We start from the raw sequence: 20,199 nt of genomic DNA, 5'->3' as shown, positions 1-20,199 counted from the left end.
TTACACGCGATAGGATAGAAATGTTATCTCCTAATTTGAAATATTATCGGACACTAGTGTATGAGTCAGATGTATAACTCTATCCAATCACAAGTTACTAAATGTATGCCACACCTATGTATGGGAAGGCTAACTGTTATGAATTCTTTGTGAGCATATTTTTTGGTATGGCTCCCATCATACTAATTTGTAAAAAGCAGCTGAAGAATTACTGCATTGTTTGTGTTTCAACTTATTCCGAACTGTTCTGATAGCTTCCCTGTACTGGAGGAGAGATCAACTCTATCCAGTTGAAGAGGTTAATTCGAAGGCCTGGGACATAGAGGGTTCAGCCGTGCGCCTGCTCTGCCTCGCCTGCTCAAAATGGAGCCTTTTCCTGTCCTTGCAGTGAGCGTGCTCTGGGGGCGGAGCGGAGGCGTGCCAGGAGGCAGGGCTAGTCCCTCGCTCCCATTGGATGTGAGCGGTCATGTGACTGCTCACATCGCTTCCCCGAGCGGCAAATTTGAAACTTGCCTGTCTCTGCAAAGTTTCAGAGCCTCCGCATGCATCAGCGCGCATGCGGAGGGGGAAACTATAGCCGCGCTGATGACAGATGCAGGGGCTTTCTGCATCTACTCAGCGCGGCTCAACCCGCCTCAGCGAGCTTCCATTCACTATGTCCCAGGCCTTACCCACCATATGTGAAAATGTTCCCATAATACTAAATAGCAAAGCTCCCCAAGTTTGTGCCAATCATCCAACATACAATGTTTAAACACCAGGAATACATGTTTGGCAATGCAAAGTAGTACTAAGGCCCCTATTCAAAATGTTGTGAATCTGCATTTCTGTGCTGGAGAAAAGATCAGGGCTGTTCAAACAAATGGGACTAATATCTACTCCAGCAAAGGGAAGCCTCTTCACTGCATGTTAGGGTCTAGGTCAGGGCTGTCAAACATAAACAAACCATTCTGTCTCACAGACTAGGATTGATGGTGCTGGAACATAACGGGAGAGCTGGTGTGGGGGAGGGAAACTATTCTGCCTGTTCCATGCTGCTCCCGCACTTGAGGCTTGCCATGCTAATGGCAGTGCCCGGTTAGCCTGTGTGGGAACCTGCTACGGTCAAGTGTGGGAACAGCATGGAAGTGGTAGCACAGGCCCCTCCCCCACACCAGCTCACTCATGCTGCCTCACCCAGTTCTGTAATGTGCCTGCTCCAGTCTGGATCTCACCTCACCTGGTAAGAGTGTGGAGGGATATTTTACGTGTGGGGTGGGAGAACGAGCTTTATGTTGAAATCTAGCATACAGCTATATGTTTGTTTTTATGTGTATTTTGAAAATGTATGAAGTGCAATTAAATCCAATTACTCTGTTTAGGTTTGCTGGATTTGCATTCCTTAATTATTCAGGTAAAGCTATAATGTCCTTTTTGAAACTCTAGTTTTGCCATGCTGACCTTCAGGCCTGAAAACAAAAATACCATTAAACATACTTCTAACGCTTCTTGTTTAAAGACAAAAAAAGTGATTAACAGAAGTTATTTATACATGATATAAATTCTCATTTAAAATAATGAAATGGAAACCTTTACAAAATGTATTTATTTCCTCTGAATGTCAACTTAAAAAAAAAAAAATATTAAACCTCATTATTGATTACCCGCATTTACAACCCCTTTGTATACCCAAATAAGTTAATTTGGATTTATGATAGCTGTAAGACTTCATAAAAGATGTGGTATAAAGAGACTATGGCTGGAAAGATGCAGCAAGAATATGAATAACTTCCCTATGCTACAAGTTGTTGCTTGGGGCTCGTGCATAACAATAAGGCGACAACTAGGATCAATTTTCATATAGTCTTTGTGCAAGAGACTTCGTCTGAGACATGAAACTTTTATAACAGGACGGCGAGCAGGCGTGAAACATAAAAGGAAGCTTGCGGATCCCAAAGATCTTGTCGCAAGGTCTGATAAAGCGAAGTCCTTGACCATACAGGGATCCTCTGCAACAGTCACAGACTTTACAGCTGGAAAGAAGAATATAAATGTTAGCAAAATGGCCAGGCACCTGGCAGAACTACCAATTTGTTTATAGTATAATATATAACGTACCAGCTAAACTATTGGAGACATCACCAAGGTTTTGTTTGATCTGTATGTTCAACATTATATACTTTAAATATATTTTTCAAAGCTGCTCCCCTTCAAATGCCCATCTAGCTTCCTACTGGTTTTTCTATTGGCTGGGGGCTAATGTACTCAAGCAACACTTCACTAACGACTACCTACCTGGGGACTATCATATCCCTTAGGTAATTAAGCGTAGTGATACAGAGTTTAATCCCCATTGTTTTACTAGGTTTCTAATAAAGTTTAGTTTTAAATTTACACCATCATCTCAACACAGTGTATGAGTGCTCTACTGGGGTTCTTTCCTCCATTGTTTATCATTCTTATATTGCCCCATCAGCACCTACACCCATCATTATTAATTCACTATTGCAAGCAGTAGCGGGGGTTTCTCTATAGTTTATTAGCTTACAATGAGGTTTTCAGGACCTTATTCCAGCCCCCAGCTCGCATTACACCATTGTCAGGTTTCCTGTCATGTCTACCTAACTACCAGGACTGGCAACTGGAAGCAGAAAGCCTATTCTCATCTGAGCACACACCTGTAACCACAGAGGTTAAACAAGACATCTCACGCTTCTTCACTGAACTTGATAGGACACTAAAGTCACAACTGAGGACTTGGTGGGAGGTAACTAGCTTTGAAAGATACCTTGAAGCCAGTATAATACCAAGAGGCCTAAGAGTCAACCTCTCTCCAGCACACCATATAACTGATGAAAAATTCCATCACTCATGGGAACTAGTACTAACTCAGTGTTCAATCATGCTGATGCAATTGTTAGTGGACCATCAGAAAGATAAACTAACCACACTGAACACAGAGCGAGAGCTAAAACTGAAGGAGGTTGATAATTGGAGATCTGACCCAAAGTTTAGTGACCTAGAGTCCAGACTTAAATCCAACATAGACAAGTTCACAGCTGATTTAAAAGAGGAAGCGTAGAAAATTTGTAAGACACAAAAAGCTTCCAAGAAGGTAAAATATTTCAGTATAAATTTGCCAAACCATCTAAGAAAACAACACAGAAACAGACAGTGGAGTGTCTTAACTCGTCCACTGACTGGACTAATTCTGACACGGATGAGGAAAGACTTATTCTAGGTGAAGTAACATCTACTTTAGCCCCACCACCCCAGGTTCCACATTTTTTAGAACAGAACGGGGGGAGGGGTTCAAAGGGAAGAGGAAAAGGTCTGGTTATTAAGGAGCAAGGACCCCCAACCCCAACGGAACAAACCAAGGGAGAAACAGCTACCTTACTAACAGAAACCACTGATAAAACCATAATATTCAATTTGTCTGACTTCACACTGAACAAAGAACACATAAAGGTACTGTCGTTTTCCCCTTCATCTGATACCTTTGAATGGGTAAAGGATACCAATCTACTAGGAAATTAAAATTACACAAATTCTTTCGTCTGCGTGAACAAAGGATAGCAATGGCTATGGATGTTCCACCCCTCAACCTCAGACACTGAAACACTTGATAACCTTACATCTCTCTTAGAAGAGTCAAACAGGACCCCAGGTGAAGGGCCCTTTACAAATCTCAGAGCAAAGTCTAAATTCTTACCCTTTAGTGAACAGTTTGCTAATATAGATGTATTCTGTGACCTTGTCACTAAGGACCTGGAGTCATTACCCAAGTTTAAGATACTGGATAATCTCACATATCCAGAGATAACAGCTCTCCAGGAATTGGAGTCAAATGACAACATAACAATAAAACCGTCAGATAAGGGTGGCAACCTAGTCATAATGAATACCTTGGACTATAAAACAGAAAACCTCAGGTTGCTGTCTGACAGTACATGTTATGAAATACTAGACAAAGATCCAACCAGTGATTATATTCTAGAACTGCGCTCCATCCTGGACAAAGGCCTACTATACAAGGTCATAAGTCAACAACAATACGATTTTATCCTCACAAGAAACCAGAGAATAGCAACATTTTACAGTGTACCCAAGATACATAAAAAGTGCCAGCACCCGGTCGCCCGATTGTCTCTGGGGTCGGAAATTTGACAGAACATGCCAGCAGTTACATTGATCAGGTGCTGAGGCCTTATGTGGCATCATTCCCATCCTACATCAAGGACACCAAGGATGTCCTTCAAAGATTGGAGGGTATAGTTATTAATGAGGACACTATACTGGTGAGCCTAGATGTGGAGGGCTTAGACACCAGTATCCTCCATCAGAAAGGCCTAGTAGCCAATCTACACTTTCTCCAAACAAGGGGCCAACACTATACCACCCACAGTAAGTTTGTGATAGAACTCCTAACATTTGTCCTGACAAGGAATTATTTCCTGTTCGACAATAAGATATATCATCAAACACAAGGGACGGCCATGGGCATGAAATGTACCCCATCCTATGCCAATCTCTATCTGGGATGGTGGGAGGCCAAGCACGTATTCACGGAAGAATTAGAACACTTCACGTCACATGTACTTCTATGGACACGCTTCATAGATGACGTGCTCATTCTCTGGCAAGGTTCAGCAACATTACTAAAAGAGTTTGTCAATAATCTCAACTGTAATCAGTTGAATTTACATCTAACTCTGGAGCATGACAAACAATCAATATGCTTCCTCGACCTAAGAATCTAAAGAAGGCTCAATAACCTCATAGAGACCACAGTCTATAAGAAACCCACAGCCACCAATAACTTGCTAGAAGCCTCTAGCCACCATCCCAAAACGTTGATACAAGGTATACCTGTATGCTAATCCCTTAGGTTAAGGAGAAACTGCAGCACCATCATAGAGTTTGAAACTCAGGCCAAAGCCATGAACCAAAGATTTAAAGAGAAAGGCTAAAACAGCCTACAAAAGAGCAAAAAACTCTGAGCGAAGAGACCTACTTACCAACAAAACCTTTACATACAATCAAAAGGCGATAAGGTTCATTGGCACTTATAATAAGCAATGACATTTGGCCAAAAATATTTTCAAAAAACACTGGCACATTCTGCAAGCCGATCAGGACATCAAAGATGTCATCCCTGCCTACCCTTCTATGGTAAGCAGGCGAGCATGCAATCTAAAAGACATCTTAGTCTACAGCCACTTTACAGAGTCACCACTACGCACATGGCTACCACCAAAACCCATGGGTAGTTTCTCCTGCCAACACTGCAAAGCATGCAAAAATGTCACTACAACGAAAACCTTCCATAACTGGGACAATACTAAAACGTACCAAATAAGGAAGTACATAAACTGCCAAAGCTTTGGAGTAATCTATCAAGGGGTGTGCAGATGTGGTAAAATCTATATCGGTAAAACTAAAAGACAATTTAAACAACGTGTACTTGAACACCTAGGCACAATCAGAAACAAAACAGACACCCCGGTATCAAGGCATGTTAACAACTGCCATAATGGTGACACAAATTTTATGTCCTTCAGAGGCATAGATCAATTCTCATTGGGCCAAAGGAAAGGGGATATTGACGTGATCCTCTTACAAAAAGAGTCACGTTGGATCTATACCCTGCAAGCATTTTCACCAAAAGCGTTAAATGAAGGTTTCATGTTCAGTCCTTTCTTATAACTATAACCATCCTATAATTGTCATCATGATATGGTTTTGCATTTACTAGTGTCTCACCTCCTACAGTACACTTGCCAGTTAATATAATTTGCAAAGTGTAAAACGGGCTGGTGGGGGGTGGGTGTGAAAAACGGGCTGGTGGGGGGTGGGTGTGTAAAATGGGCTGGTGGGGGGTGGGTGTGAAAAACGGGCTGGTGGGGGGTGGGTGTGAAAAACGGGCTGGTGGGGGGTGGGTGTGAAAAACGGGCTGGTGGGGGGTGGGCTGCTGACATGTGAGGGGGGGTGGGCTGCTGACATGTGAGGGGGGGGGTGGGCTGCTGACATGTGAGGGGGGGTGGGCTGCTGACGTGAGGGGGGGGTGGGCTGCTGACGTGAGGGGGGGGGTGGGCTGCTGACATGTGAGGGGGGGTGGGCTGCTGACATGTGAGGGGGGGCTGCTGACATGTGAGGGGGGGTGGGCTGCTGACATGTGAGGGGGGGTGGGCTGCTGACATGTGAGGGGGGGGGTGGGCTGCTGACATGTGAGGGGGGGTGGGCTGCTGACATGTGAGGGGGGGGTGGGCTGCTGACATGTGAGGGGGGGTGGGCTGCTGACATGTGAGGGGGGGGCTGCTGACATGTGAGGTGCAGGGGGGGGAAGTGATGTGAGGTGCAGGGGGGGGAAGTGATGTGAGGTGCAGGGGGGGGAAGTGATGTGAGGTGCAGGGGGGGGAAGTGATGTGAGGTGCAGGGGGGGGAGTGATGTGAGGTGCAGGGAGGGAGAGTGATGTGAGATGCAGGGGGGGAGAGTGATGTGAGGTGCAGGGGGGGGGAGAGAGTGATGTGAGGTGCAAGGGGGGGAGAGTGATGTGAGGTGCAGGGGGGGGAGAGTGATGTGAGGTGCAGGGGGGGAGTGATGTGAGGTGCAGGGGGAGGGTGAGAGTGATGTGAGTTGCAGGGGGAGGGTGTGATGTGAGGTGCAGGGGGGAGGGTGTGATGTGAGGTGCAGGGGGGGGGAAGTGATGTGAGGTGCAGGGGGGGAGAATGATGTGAGGTGCAGGGGGGGGAGAGAGTGATGTGAGGTGCAGGGGGGGAGAGAGAGTGATGTGAGGTGCAGGGGGAGGGTGAGAGTGATGTGAGTTGCAGGGGGAGGGTGTGATGTGAGTTGCAGGGGGGGGGGAGAGTGTCATATTGAGGGGAGGGGGAAAGAGTGTCATATTGAGGGAAGGGGGAAAGAGTGTCATATTGAGGGGAGGGGGAGAGTCATATTGAGGGGATGGGGAGAGAGTGTCATTAAGGGGAGGGGGAGAGAGTGTCATATTGAGGGAAGAGAGACATGGGGGGGATGCTGACTTGTGAGGGGGGATGCTGACATGGAATGGGCTGGGGGGGATGTGGAGGGGGGTATTGTGTGTTTGATGTGGAGGGGGTTATTGTGTGGGTGAGGGGGAGAGATGGTGGTATGAGAGATAGATGGGGAGTATCGTAAAGATTGATAGTGAGGGGTTCTGGGGGAGATATGAGGATGAGGATGATGATGATGAGAGGTGGTGGAGGAGAGATGATGATGATGATGATTTAACCCGTGTGGCCCGATTTTTTTTTCCTTGGAGCAGTTCGGCCCTTCTCACTTTACGAGTTGGGCTGGCCTGCTCTAGGTCATAACCACCAGCGCTATAAATACTCCCAAGCTCTCATGGGATCTCCCCTCCACACTGGCCATAATTAAGCACTACTAGCGAAATGTGCACGTCGGCAGAACTCCTCAGTTAGGTGCAGGCACTGAGCCCTCTGACACAGACGCTGCTATCTGTGCTTAATGACAGAGCAGGCAGCGCTGAGACTCAGCTCCTGCACAGTTTACACTCCTGTATTACCTGATGGTCTAAGGGAGCCTCCTCTTCTAGGGATTATATATATCTATACTGAAAAACTATACAGCAGCTGTAGAGTATACTTACCTGTGCTGTTGCTCACTACCATTCACTGTTACAGCAGAGTAGCTCTAATCAGGGCTGTTAAGGTACTGTTCATGTTCTACACTTGCTGAGCTGAATAGTTTTTACACTTATACACCAACTACTCGGCACAGTAACTCCCATACAGGGATTTCCAGGTATAGCAATCAGTATACACATGGTGCTCTATATCAGAGATTATGTTTATTTCAATCTACTGATTAAGTCAGTTCACAATCTTATATGGTTAAATAGCACACCCTTCAGGTCTGGGGCAGATTATATAGCAACTGCCACTATTTGTCTATACGGTGCTCTATTTAATCTATCACCTACTGCAGTTAGCAACAGGTTTTAGAAGTGCAGCACACTTTATTATAACTACACTGTGCAATATCAGCTAGAGCTAGAGGTCTTAACAATATGATCTAGAGCTATAGCTGTTTTGTATCCTTGGGGCAGCAATTTACACTGTTCATTTAACCCTAAGGCAACATAGGTGCATTATCTTATCAGGATTTAAATGACACTCAATTGCCAACTACAGGCTGTGCAATCAACCCACCATTAGCAGTGTCATTTCAATACTATTGCTCCAATGCACTACAAGTATATAATTGGCATTCCATATAAGAATAGTATTTATAATCCCTCAATCTATCTTTCCCCCAGGCTTCCCAAATTAAGGTGGCTGGGGGCCAGTGTACTCAAGCAACACTTCACTAACGACTACCTACCTGGGGACTATCATATCCCTTAGGTAATTAAGCGTAGTGATACAGAGTTTAATCCTATTTTAATCCCCATTGTTTTACTATGTTTCTAATAAAGTTTCGTTTTACATTTACAACATCATCTCAACACAGTGTATGAGTGCTCTACGGGGTTCTTTCCTCCATTGTTTATCATTCTTATATTGCCCCATCAGCACCTACACCCACCATTATTAATTCACTATTGCAAGCAGTAGCGGGGGTTTCTCTATAGTTTATTAATATATAACGTACCAGGTAAACTATTGGAGACATCACCAAGGTTTCGTTTGATCTGTATGTTCAACATTATTTACTTTAAATATATTTTTCAAAGCTGCTCCCCTTCAAATGTTTACTTGAAATAACCTTTTTTTTTTAAACAGCCCATCTAGCTTCCTACTGTTTTTTCTATTTGTAGGACTCTTCTGATATACTGTATTGTATCATTTTTGGATTGTATAAAATTACCTTATCCCCCACCTATATCAGTGGTAGGATTCAACATTTTTAGCAACGGGTTCTCTCACCGGGGAGAATTATTACTTTTTATTATGAACACAATGCAGGACAGTAAGATCACCCATGCCATAATGTATCTGGGGATTGCCTGGTTACAGGATCTTCCGCGCAGATCTTTGTATCTTTGGTCCTCTTCTGCTGCACCGAGAGCCATTTAGTGAACCCGCAAGCTGAATCTTCGCTGATCGATCACAGGAGAACAGATCGATCGGCAATTTAGCGAATTACTTATTGTGTGGATTGTATCGATGCACACTTTTTTTTTTTTAAACTACAACTTGGACTGCTGCTTTAAGAGTGCAATTATTGGACATATCCATTGTATAATATTGTTTATATATACACCTCTTACCAGTTTATATAGCTCTGTACAGAAATGTGTAGGCACAGATAATCTGGTCTTGAAGAACCTAATTTGCAGCCTTGGATGCATAGAAATTCGATTTAACTTGCATTTAAACACATACAAACTATAAGCATGCCACTACATTGAAAGCTTCCTAATGTGACTGTCAAGTGACTTACTTGTGCAGTATTTTCTTGGCTTCCTCGGGAATAACCTTAACATGTTGCCACACATTATTTTTGATAAAGGAAAGGGCTGCCAGGTCAGCGAGTCTCTGTGGTTCAATCCAAGTGTTTTCTCTCCAAAAGAGAGGATGCATTGCATTATTCCCCACAAGTAGTTGTTTCAGCTGAAGTTTCAATGCTCCACAAGGCAAAGCTGGAAGGCCATTTCCTTCTACATTCAGGAACTCAAGTAATCTAAAGAGATGTACATGACATTTGCTTTGGTCACAGATCATCTACCGGAATTGTTACACAGTGGTATTTATAACGACAAGAAATGCAACAGAAATAAATGTGTGATGTTCCACGGATACTAAGGTTAATATGAGTCTTCCATGTCACCATAATATTAATCTAAAGTAAGAGATGTACAGTGCCATGAAGCCACACGTGTAGAATACATCTGTGAAGATCTCTAAGTGTAACTGCTGAGAAATGCAATTCTTCGACACCAACGTGGCCGGTTGTACTGTATTATTTGCCATAATTGTTTATCGAAATTATTTAGACATCTAAAGATACAATGGAAGTTTTGTGTGTAGGTCCAAGAAAGCAGTTTGTCCTAACTACGTTGCTTTGTGTCTGCAGTTACACAGTCATTTGATTAAGACCCATTTTAGAAAGGGTTGTGCAGCGAGCTATAATGATTTTGGGGGCTATGTACAAAGAACTGTTGTGTTTTTTTTTAAAACATATTGAAAGTGTCTTACATCTTTTTTTAACCTAAAACAATTAGTAGCATATATTTTGTTATGTCTTTATACATGTTTTTACATTTGGTGCATGTTTTCTTATTCTTTGTATTGTGTTCATACATATGAATGCATTAATAATTGTTTGCGTCTACTTGCATCTCTTACGCCAAGAAAAAGCTGACGGACAATTATGAGCACAAAAGAGGCATGCTTGCAATTTGTCATTTGCATGTGTGTATAAGTGGTGGTAGGGAGGAGTTATGCTAAAAGATTTATAATTTATTGCATTACTTGACATTCATTTTCATATATTGAGGAGATGTAAATGGTTATAAGTCTAGCTCCTTAAAAAATGCGCTTAAACTAAATTCTTGCGTCCATCCCCATCAAATAAAATAAATGTATAAATGTATGTATGTATATGTATGTATGTATGTATATATATATATATATATATATATATATATAAAATAAAAAATGAATAGACGATACCGTTCTGAGCGGTATCGTCTATTCATTTTTGATTATTAAAGCTCGGCTAACACGGTACATATATATATATATATATATATATATATATATATATATATATATATATATAAAACCGGAATAGACTGTTGTCTATATATATATATATATATATATATACACAGTGGTTGACAAATCACCAAAAAATCTACTCGCCACACAAAAAAATCTACTCGCCACCTAGTACCAAACGTGTGCTGCTTGGGCCAATATTTACTCGCCCGGAGGGTTAAATCCACTCGCCCGGGGTGAGCAAATGTATAGGTTTGTCGAACACTGTATATATATATATATACATATATATAATCAAAGGCTCCTTACCAGGCAGACCAGAGAATCCAGCGAATCCAGAGCAGGCACAGCAAGGAAGAGACAGCACACTTGTTACAACAAGTGTGCTGTCTCTTCCTTGCTGTGCCTGCTCTGGATTCGCTGGATTCTCTGGTCTGCCTGGTAAGGAGCCTTTGATTGTATTCATCCATATGGGACTAAGCACCTGTCCTCATCTGTATTTGTGTGCCATCTGCTCTGTTACCTATATACATATATATACATATATATATATATATATATATATATATATATATATATAGAGAGAGAGAACAGTCTATTCCGGTCTCCACCTTGCGGGCTTTACTACATAGGCAAAACTAGCTGTATGTTCAAAGAACGCATGGCTGTCCATAGGTCAACGATTAGAAAAGCGCTTATAGACTCTAACACAGAGGACTACAAATTTCTTCCTGTGGCTAGACTCTTCAGACAGGAGAAACACAGTCTGTCAACACTAAGATGTATGCCCATCCTACATGCTGTCACCTCGACTCGAGGTGGAGACCGGAATAGACTGTTGTTGCAGTTGGAGGCTAAAATGATACACGACCTTAAAACTATGTCCCCTTTTGGCCTCAATGAGGACTTCAGACTTGGGTGCTTCATTTGAGTGTTTCCATTTATTTCAGTGTCCCCCATATGTGATCATTGTGATGGCTTTGTCTGGCCTTTTGTTCTGGCCTTTTACTATTGCCCTTTATTCATGTTTGACTTAATTTAGGAGTTTCCCCCTTAAGATTATGTCCTTCCATCCCTGTTCTCCACCTTCCCCTTTCCCCCCCTCCCCCTTGCTCCCCCTCCCCCTTGCTCCCCCTCCCCTGTTCATTTCCCCTGCCCAGCCTTGGTGTTTTCACTTAGGTACTTTATTCATATTCACACTGGGTGCTTTATACAGATCCTGTGTAATTCAGTCTGCTGCCTCTGACTCCATGCACTTTTGAGCAACTCTGACGGAGCACTTTGGGAACCCCCTTCTCTCCTTTATTATGCCCTTTACTGCTATGCAGCCGGGACTTGAGCGCCACACATGCGCAGGAGAGGGATTTCTGGTAGTGGGGGGTTTCCTTAGTTACCTACGATGCTCCTCAATGTTGGCAGCGTGTGTGATAGACGCGTGGTAGTGACGTCATCGCCTACTCGACGGAGATGGCTGCAGTCACACAGGTGTATGTATTTTTGGTATTATTTTATTGGTTATTGCTGATAGGTGTTGTTGGGTATATATAGGTGGTGGAAGTCACTGTGTGGTGAGCACTCCCTTGATAAAGGTCCTGACCCTAGGATCGAAACGTCGGTGATTGTGCCTGCTGTTGAATACATTTTTTTTATCATTTCTAAGTGTGCTGCCTCTTCCTTGCTGTGTGTTCCCTGGATTCTCTGGATCCTATGGTCTGCCTGGTAAGGAGCCTTGTATTATATAAATTTATATATATATATATAAATTTATATATATAAATATATATATATATATATAAAATTTATATATATATATAAATTTATATATATATATATATATATATATATATATATATATATATAATACATTTATATTATTATATATAAATATTTATATATAACACACACACACACACACACACACACACACACACACACGTAGAGGTATCTGTACCGTGTTAGCCATTTACATCTCCCCAATTTTTGCCATCGCTGTGCTCCGCTTTTTACCTCCTTTATATAGGTCCACTCAACAATGGTCTTGACCACTGTTTGCTATACAATTGATGTGATTAATTAATGCACAACTCTGATTTATACACTTGTGGATTGAAAAGACATGGTATGTAATGTAATAAATGTATGATCTAAAATAAATGTTTCTGATTTATGGTGCACCATAATACTTCATTCTCTTAATGCTTGAATTTATGAGATTAACTGATCAATCATGCCACGGATGTGATTTAAGTAATAATCGCCAAAGGACAACAGGGCATTTACCAGAAGCAAAGCCGGGGCCCTTAAACTACAGACCATTCGTGGCCAGGTAACGCCCTATCCTGCCCTCTCCTGAGTGGATAACTTGCTTACTAAGGCTACATTTTTATCATTTTCATTATTAAAATAAAAACAATTAACAAGAGACCGTCTATCACCTTCTGCGCTCATTCAGCCTGTCTCCAGTTCTCCTCTGGACCTCCCACCCACTCCTCCAGCCCACAGTCTGATCTCTACTCTCCATTACCAAGATCATCTGCCCTCCCACCCACTTACAGGATCATTATACCGGTGTCCCTCCCGCTACCCAGGTTCATCAGACCTCTGCCGCTTCCACCCCCCCCCCCCCCAGTTCATCAGACCTCTCCCCTCCCGACCCCCCGGTTAATGAAATCTCCTGTCCCCTGGTTCCTCAGACTTCCCTGGAATTTTGACCAATCAGTGAGCAGGGATTTCATTCATGCCTTATAATTTTGAATAATTGTATGTTTTTATTAATATATTATCTATTAGGGAAGTGTAATACACATGCTGCCTAATCATGTATATGATGAACAGTTTGTTATAAGTATTGGATTATTGTGTTAAGGGGCAAGATCTTACATGAGTAATAAAATATCTGTGTTAGCAGAACATGGTGATGTCAAGAATGGATATATTTTTTTATATGAATTATGGGGTACTTATTGGGAGTCTTTACACTTTGTCTTGTGTTGGTTTAGTATCACCAATGAGTTTTGACCCTGACTTCAAAATTTAGGCCCATAAGAAGTGCTAAACCTTAAGATATTTTCTGACACCAGAAGTCACTTGAATGGGCCCATAATGTGTCTTTTGGCCATTGTGCTGCTTAGTAAATATTGGCCTAAATGTTCCTATGAAACTAAAGAGCAGATTTAAGGAAGTGTGATGTGTGTGGTCGCACAAAAATTAGAATTCAATTGCATGTTAGTACAGTATCAATCTTTCATGAATCAACTAACGCTGCTCAGAAAAGATTTAGAATAATACAATATAATAAGAGGTATCTTTTAAACATGTCTAACAAAACAAGAGTGGGAAGCACTTATTTTTTATTACCTGAGATTACAAATGTCATTTGGAATTGATGAAATGCTATTGTAGGAGACATCCAATACCTGAAGATATTGCAGCTGAAATAACCTAAGGAAGATTGAAAAAACATACTGTCAAAAAAAAAACCGGTGACAATAACCTGTACCTATATTAAAGGTTAATATCCTTAAATAATAAACCTTCACTTTTGGAGCACAATATTGCATTAAAGTGACATGGAATTGGTTCAATAAATCAAAGTGATAAAGTAATTACAATGTCAACTAGCACAATAAATAATTGAAGTGCATTAAAAGATGGAACCTCAAATTGTAAATATTAATTACAATTTTAAAATTGTCCACTAAGTGAAACAGGATGTGTTGGTAATGTGAGTTTGCTGCCCTTTTCCGCACATTTCTACAATGAAGAAACAAGGGTCGGGATTCAGTAAGTTCCGATAAGGGGTTTCGGAGCTTGATCTTACACTAACTGCCATTAACTTGGATGTCAGGTGGTGCATGATCGATCTCAGATACCCCTTATTGGAGTTTAGTGAATCTCCTCCAACTAGTCCGATTTATCAAACAGAATTGGAGAAAGGCAACGTAGCAGCATAATATATTCTTACTTCGGGCTTCAGTGTGCATAAAATCTCAACAATGCTTTCAAAGCACAAGAAGCTTTAGGTTGTTTTATGCTCCTTTTATTAACTGAAAGCCGTTTATGACATCGCTGTATATCTCATTTGCTGTCTCACATTTTCCTTTCAGCACAATCTTTCCCTCATTACTTCCCCTGATTTATTATACTATAAATACCTTCTATTGCAATTATATATTTTTGTTATACATAGAATACATGCCAGTATATTTTATAGTCTAGGGCCTAGGCCACTAGCAGCTGTTATCATAACGGCACTATCCTAAAACAAGACCACTCATGCCAAACAACACTCTGTAGTATAATAAACACCCCTTTTGCTTCAAGTATTACCACAAAGCTGATTGCAAACAAACCTATCTTCACCTTTGACCTGCAGTCAAATCTAGTCTTAACTCTATAACCGCCTCTCAGCTATGTCATCCTGGATGGTACTTTGTCACATTTAGCTTAATAAATCAAAGACAAAGTTCCCTCTTCTGCCACCTAAGTCAGGCTTCATCACAGTTGATACTATTACTAGTTACAGAACCCCTTAACAAATTGCATGGGCATGACATTCAACTTCTTCCCCTCCTCTTACTGTACATTAGCACTTTTGTTAAATATTGTTGTTACTTCACGTGTAACACTGCAAAATGCCATGCTTTTCTTTTTCACTGTACAACTAAGGCACGTATCCAACATGCTGTGAAGCTGCATCTCGAGCTGGAGAAGATTTTAGTCCCATTCATTTTAATGGCGTGGATGTCTTCTCCAGCACTGGGAAGCAGCTTCACTGCATAATGAAGGGCCTCAAACGTTAATACATATCATCATTCTATGTTGTCTATTGCCATCTTCCGCACACTGACCTCTCTAAATCTCGGATTTCTGTATTAGAATCAAATTATAATGCTGCTGCTAGAATCATCCCTCATTCTCTATCGGATCAGTTTTTGCTTCTCGCCTCGTTAAATGCCTCTGCAAGCTTGTCATCACATTATGAATAAAACCTTCATACATTACTTTAAGGTTCTACATTACCTTGCTCCTCCATACATCTCACTACACTCACTATATTATTGCCACTTGTACTCTTCAACAGAATGCTGCATCTTTGTCCCCTGGTCTGCGGAATGAAAACATATAATTCCCCCACCTCAACCTCTTCCCGTGAAAACATTAATTGAAAAGTATTATCATGGCCTGAAGAATATGATGATTACTGTATAACCTCTACAAACAAACTCTTTACTACAGGGTTACATTGTTACAATTGAGTTCTCTAGTACAGGGGGGCGCAATTTTTTTCCCGGCGGTCCCCTCACTCCCTCGCCCCCCCCCAACCACCACTTACCCCCTCCTAGACGTCACGTTGCCATAGCAACGTGACGTCACATGACCTCGCAGCGTCATTTTGACGCCGCGTTGCCATGGCGACGCAGGGAGGAAGCCGCCGGAGCCACGGTAAGTTAGGTTTACAGAGGCGAGAGAGAGAGAGAGAGAGAGAGAGAGAGAGAGAGACCATGTATGTATTTTGCTACATGCAAAATTTGGTTTTGTGTGAAATTTATAACTGTTATACTGTATATACACAGAATATGGACATCATACCCAGCTGGAAGGGAAAATAAAAAGCAAAATGACATGATGAAGGTCCTGAGCTTTTTGAGGTTGTGAATACCAAAAGGGATCTCTTTTATAGGATTATTTCTTAGCTTGAGCACTTCCAAATTTTCAAGTTTGTAAATCTGCAAAACAAACAAGCAATGATAAATAATGAAAAAAGAGAACTTTTGTGCAGTTATATGCGAGTTTTAATGGAAAAATGGAAAAAGTGCGGTATACCACCAAATCAATAAAATAGAGAGGGTGACTGCCATAAAAAATATTTATTTGGTCATGAGAAAAAGACGGAGGTACAAAAAGAACTACCTATGCGTTTCGCACCCAAGTGCTTTATCAAGGTTTAGTTCCAAACCCCAAATCTGAGCATATAAATAGCAAGCGTACCCGGAAGTGTCGAGGGTTTGCGCCGTGTGCGGTTACGTTCCAAAACTGGACATGTCACCACGCACGTCCAAATACTCAGCAAACAATAAAACTTTATTATAACATAACACACAATAACAAAACTAAACAAATTATTGTTAAAGTAATACATATACACGTTTATAAACAAATCAAAGAAGTACCTCAAAAATAAAAAAGCCTCATTAAATAATAAGAGGCTAACACCTAATACGAATATGTATAAATATCAAAGAAATCTCTAAGAAATATATACTTGAATTTTATTTAATTCAATTTAATCCAAATAACCTCAGATAAATTAAATTAAGATAAAGAATGATAAATAATAAGACAGGAACCTCTATTGATGTACTAAATAGTGTGTGTATATATATACAGGTAAACCCCGTTATAGCGCGGTCCTCGGGGTCCACCCCGAGACCACCGCGTTAGTAACGGGGTCGCGCTAATTTTTAAAAAAAATGGCCGCCGCGTGCCTGATCGGGAGGGAGTGAGGAGGGAAGGAAGAGGTCTGCACAACATGCAGGCCGCATGCGGCCGGTCTGGCCTCTCTGTGCGGCCCGCGATGACTCTGGCCGGGCGCCAGTTAATTAAATAAATAAATAAATAAAAAGTTTCAAAAAATGGCGGCGATTCATCCCTCCTCCCTCCCTCTCCCAGCCCCCTCCCTCTCCCTCCCAGCCCCCTCCTTCTCCCTCCCAGCCCCCTCCTTCTCCCTCCCAGCCCCCAGGTTTTGCGGTGCGCGGTAGCAGGCTGCCGGAGAGGTCAGAGCATGCAGGGGGCGGGGCTTAGTACCGGGGAGAGAGGATGTGCTGAGCTGATCTAAAAGGTGTGTGTGTGAGAGAAAAACGGGCTGGTGGGGGGGGGGGGGGGTGGGTGTGAAAAACGGGCTGGTGGGCTGCTGACATGTGAGGGGGGGTGGGCTGCTGACATGTGAGGGGGGGTGGGCTGCTGACATGTGAGGGGGGGTGGGCTGCTGACATGTGAGGGGGGGGGTGGGCTGCTGACATGTGAGGGGGGGTGGGCTGCTGACATGTGAGGGGGGTGGGCTGCTGACATGTGAGGGGGGGGGGCTGCTGACATGTGAGTGCTGTGAGAGCTGTGTGCTGTGAGAGTGCTGTGAGCTGTGTGTAGTGAGAGTGTGTGCTGTGTGCAGTGTGCAGTGTGTGCAGTGAGAGTGTGTGCTGTGTGCAGTGTGAGCAGTGTGTGCAGTGTGTGCAGTGAGAGTGTGTGCTGTGTGCAGTGTGAGCAGTGAGAGTGTGTGCTGTGTGCAGTGTGCAGTGTGAGTAGTGTGAGCAGTGTGAGCAGTGAGAGTGTGCAATGTGAGCAGTGTGCAGTGTGTGTGTGTGCAGTGAGCAGTGTGTGCAGTGAGAGTGTGTGTTGTGTGCAGTGTGAGCAGTGTGAGTGTGTGCAGTGTGCAGTGTGAGCAGTGAGCAGTGTGTGTGCAGTATGTGCAGTGAGCAGTGTGTGTGCAGTGAGAGTGTGTGTTGTGTGCAGTATGAGCAGTGAGCAGTGAGAGTGTGTGCTGTATGCAGTGTGCAGTGTGAGCAGTGAGAGTGTGTGCGTGAGCAGTGAGCAGTGAGTGTGTGTGCAGTGTGTGCAGTGTGTGCAGTGTGCAAAAAAAAAATATTATTTTTTTTTTAAACCTGGAGCCACGGGAAAACCGCGTTATAACCGAATCGCGTTATAACGGGTCGCGTTATAACTGGGTTTACCTGTATATATATATATATTATATATATATATATATATATATATACAGTGGTCGACAAATCACCAAAAAATCTACTCGACCAACAAAAAAATCTACTAGCCACCTAGTACCAAACGTGTGATGCCTGGGCCAATAGGAGCTCGCCACGATGTTAAATCCACTCGCCCGGGGCGTGCAAAGGTATAGGTTTGTCGAACACTGTATATATATGCAAATACAACTGTATGCTCATCTGCATGTCTTAGCCAGGTCTGCAACCCCGCCTTTCCCCATTATCACCCAGCATACAGCACTTTCACTGCAGCAAGGGATTCTGGGAAATGACATGCAAATGAGCACACAGTGTCACTTTTTGCCTCAAAAACCATTATGGTATATATATATATATATATATATATATATATATATATATATATATATAAATAGATATTTACCAGATGTTGGTCCGGGAAATAGAGACAGCACACAGCCAGAAGAGTACAAAAAAACTGTATTCATGAGAAGTACATGGCACTGCATCCAATGTTTCGGTCATCAGAACGTGACCTTCCTCAGGGGTGTGCAGTGAATGAGTGCCAGTGAAACATCATAAATACCCACACCAATCAATAAAACATTGCACTCACCCGTGTGAGAACCCCCAAAGCCCGCGAAAACCGTGTGTGTGTGTTGTCTGTGAACCACAGCCCTGTCCTGGAACGCACCGCCATCTTAGAATTTATCATAAAGTCACTTCCTGAGTGACGCTACAGTCAGAATGTCTGCAATGTGCATGAGATACCACTAGATGTTGGTGCGCATGCGCCCTACATGAAGTATGTTCCTCCTACTAGCGCTCCCTACTGCGCATGCTCAGAACCACCGGGCACTGCTATCACCAGTACAAACGTTGCTGCTGGCATCCTGCGGTCTTGCGCGTGCACACAGCACACATTACTGCCAGAGCCCTCCTCCTTAATTGCTCTACTCAACTGCGCATGTATGAAGTAAAACATAACAGACAGCGTCATGAGGTTGCCTTGGCAACAGTATCATTGATATAGCAAGCATAATAAGCAGAGTCCCTTGCAGAGGCCCTCCTGCCGTGCGGAGGGCCCTGCTGCAGTGCAGAGGGCCCCGCTGCCATGTGCGACCCCCTGCCTTGCGGGTGAGTGTGAGTGACAGACTGAGTGACTGTGTGTGTGTGTGACTGACTGTGTGTGTGTGTCTGTGAGTGAGTGTGTCACCCTCTCTCCCTCTCCCTGTGTCACCCTCTCCCTCTCCCTGTCACCCTCTCCCTGTGTCACCATCTCCCTCTCCCTGTGTCACCCTCTCCCTCTGTCGCCCTCACCCTCTCCATGTCGCCCTCATCCTCTCCCTGTGTCGCCCTCACCCTCTCCCTGTGTCGCCCTCATCCTCTCCCTGTCGCCCTCACCCTTTCCCTGTCGCCCTCTCCTCTCTCTGTCGCACTCTCTTTGTCTCTCATTCTCTCTTTGTGTGTGTTCTCTCTCTCTCTCTCTCTCTCTCTCTCATTCTCTTTTTCTCTGTGTCTCTCTTTCTCTGTGTGTCTCTCTTTCTCTGTGTGTGTCTCTGTGTGTGTGTGTGGGTGTGTGTGTCTCTCTCTCTCTCTGTGTGTCTCTGTGTGTGTGTGTGTGTGTGTGTGCGTGCGCCGCTCTGTGTGTGTGTGTGTGTGTGTGTCTCTCTCTCACCCACACTCTCTCTCATACTCTGGATCTCTTATTTACCCTATATATTTTTACAGCCCTATACCTACACCGAAATAACCTATA

At 43.0% G+C, this 20,199-nt stretch overlaps 1 protein-coding gene across 1 annotated transcript in view; it reads right to left on the bottom strand.

Annotated features, from left to right (window-relative positions):
• Positions 1-1,566: 1,566 nt before the first annotated feature.
• Positions 1,567-20,199, bottom strand: part of LRRC63 (leucine rich repeat containing 63) — an 83,624-nt gene continuing 64,991 nt past the window's right edge. Inside the window, exons 9-12 of the mRNA XM_075591141.1 lie at positions 16,297-16,433; positions 14,062-14,145; positions 9,425-9,664; positions 1,567-2,012 (exon numbers count right to left, since the gene is read on the bottom strand). Coding sequence (XP_075447256.1) covers positions 1,829-2,012; positions 9,425-9,664; positions 14,062-14,145; positions 16,297-16,433 — 645 coding nt within the window. The 3' untranslated portion in view covers positions 1,567-1,828. The remainder of the gene's footprint in view (positions 2,013-9,424; positions 9,665-14,061; positions 14,146-16,296; positions 16,434-20,199) is intronic.

The sequence above is a fragment of the Ascaphus truei genome, chromosome 3 (genome assembly GCF_040206685.1).
Source record: "Ascaphus truei isolate aAscTru1 chromosome 3, aAscTru1.hap1, whole genome shotgun sequence".
NCBI classification, from domain to species: Eukaryota; Metazoa; Chordata; class Amphibia; order Anura; family Ascaphidae; genus Ascaphus; species Ascaphus truei.
Note: the sequence above shows the minus strand (reverse complement) of the source record. Positions and strands in the feature narration are given on the sequence as shown.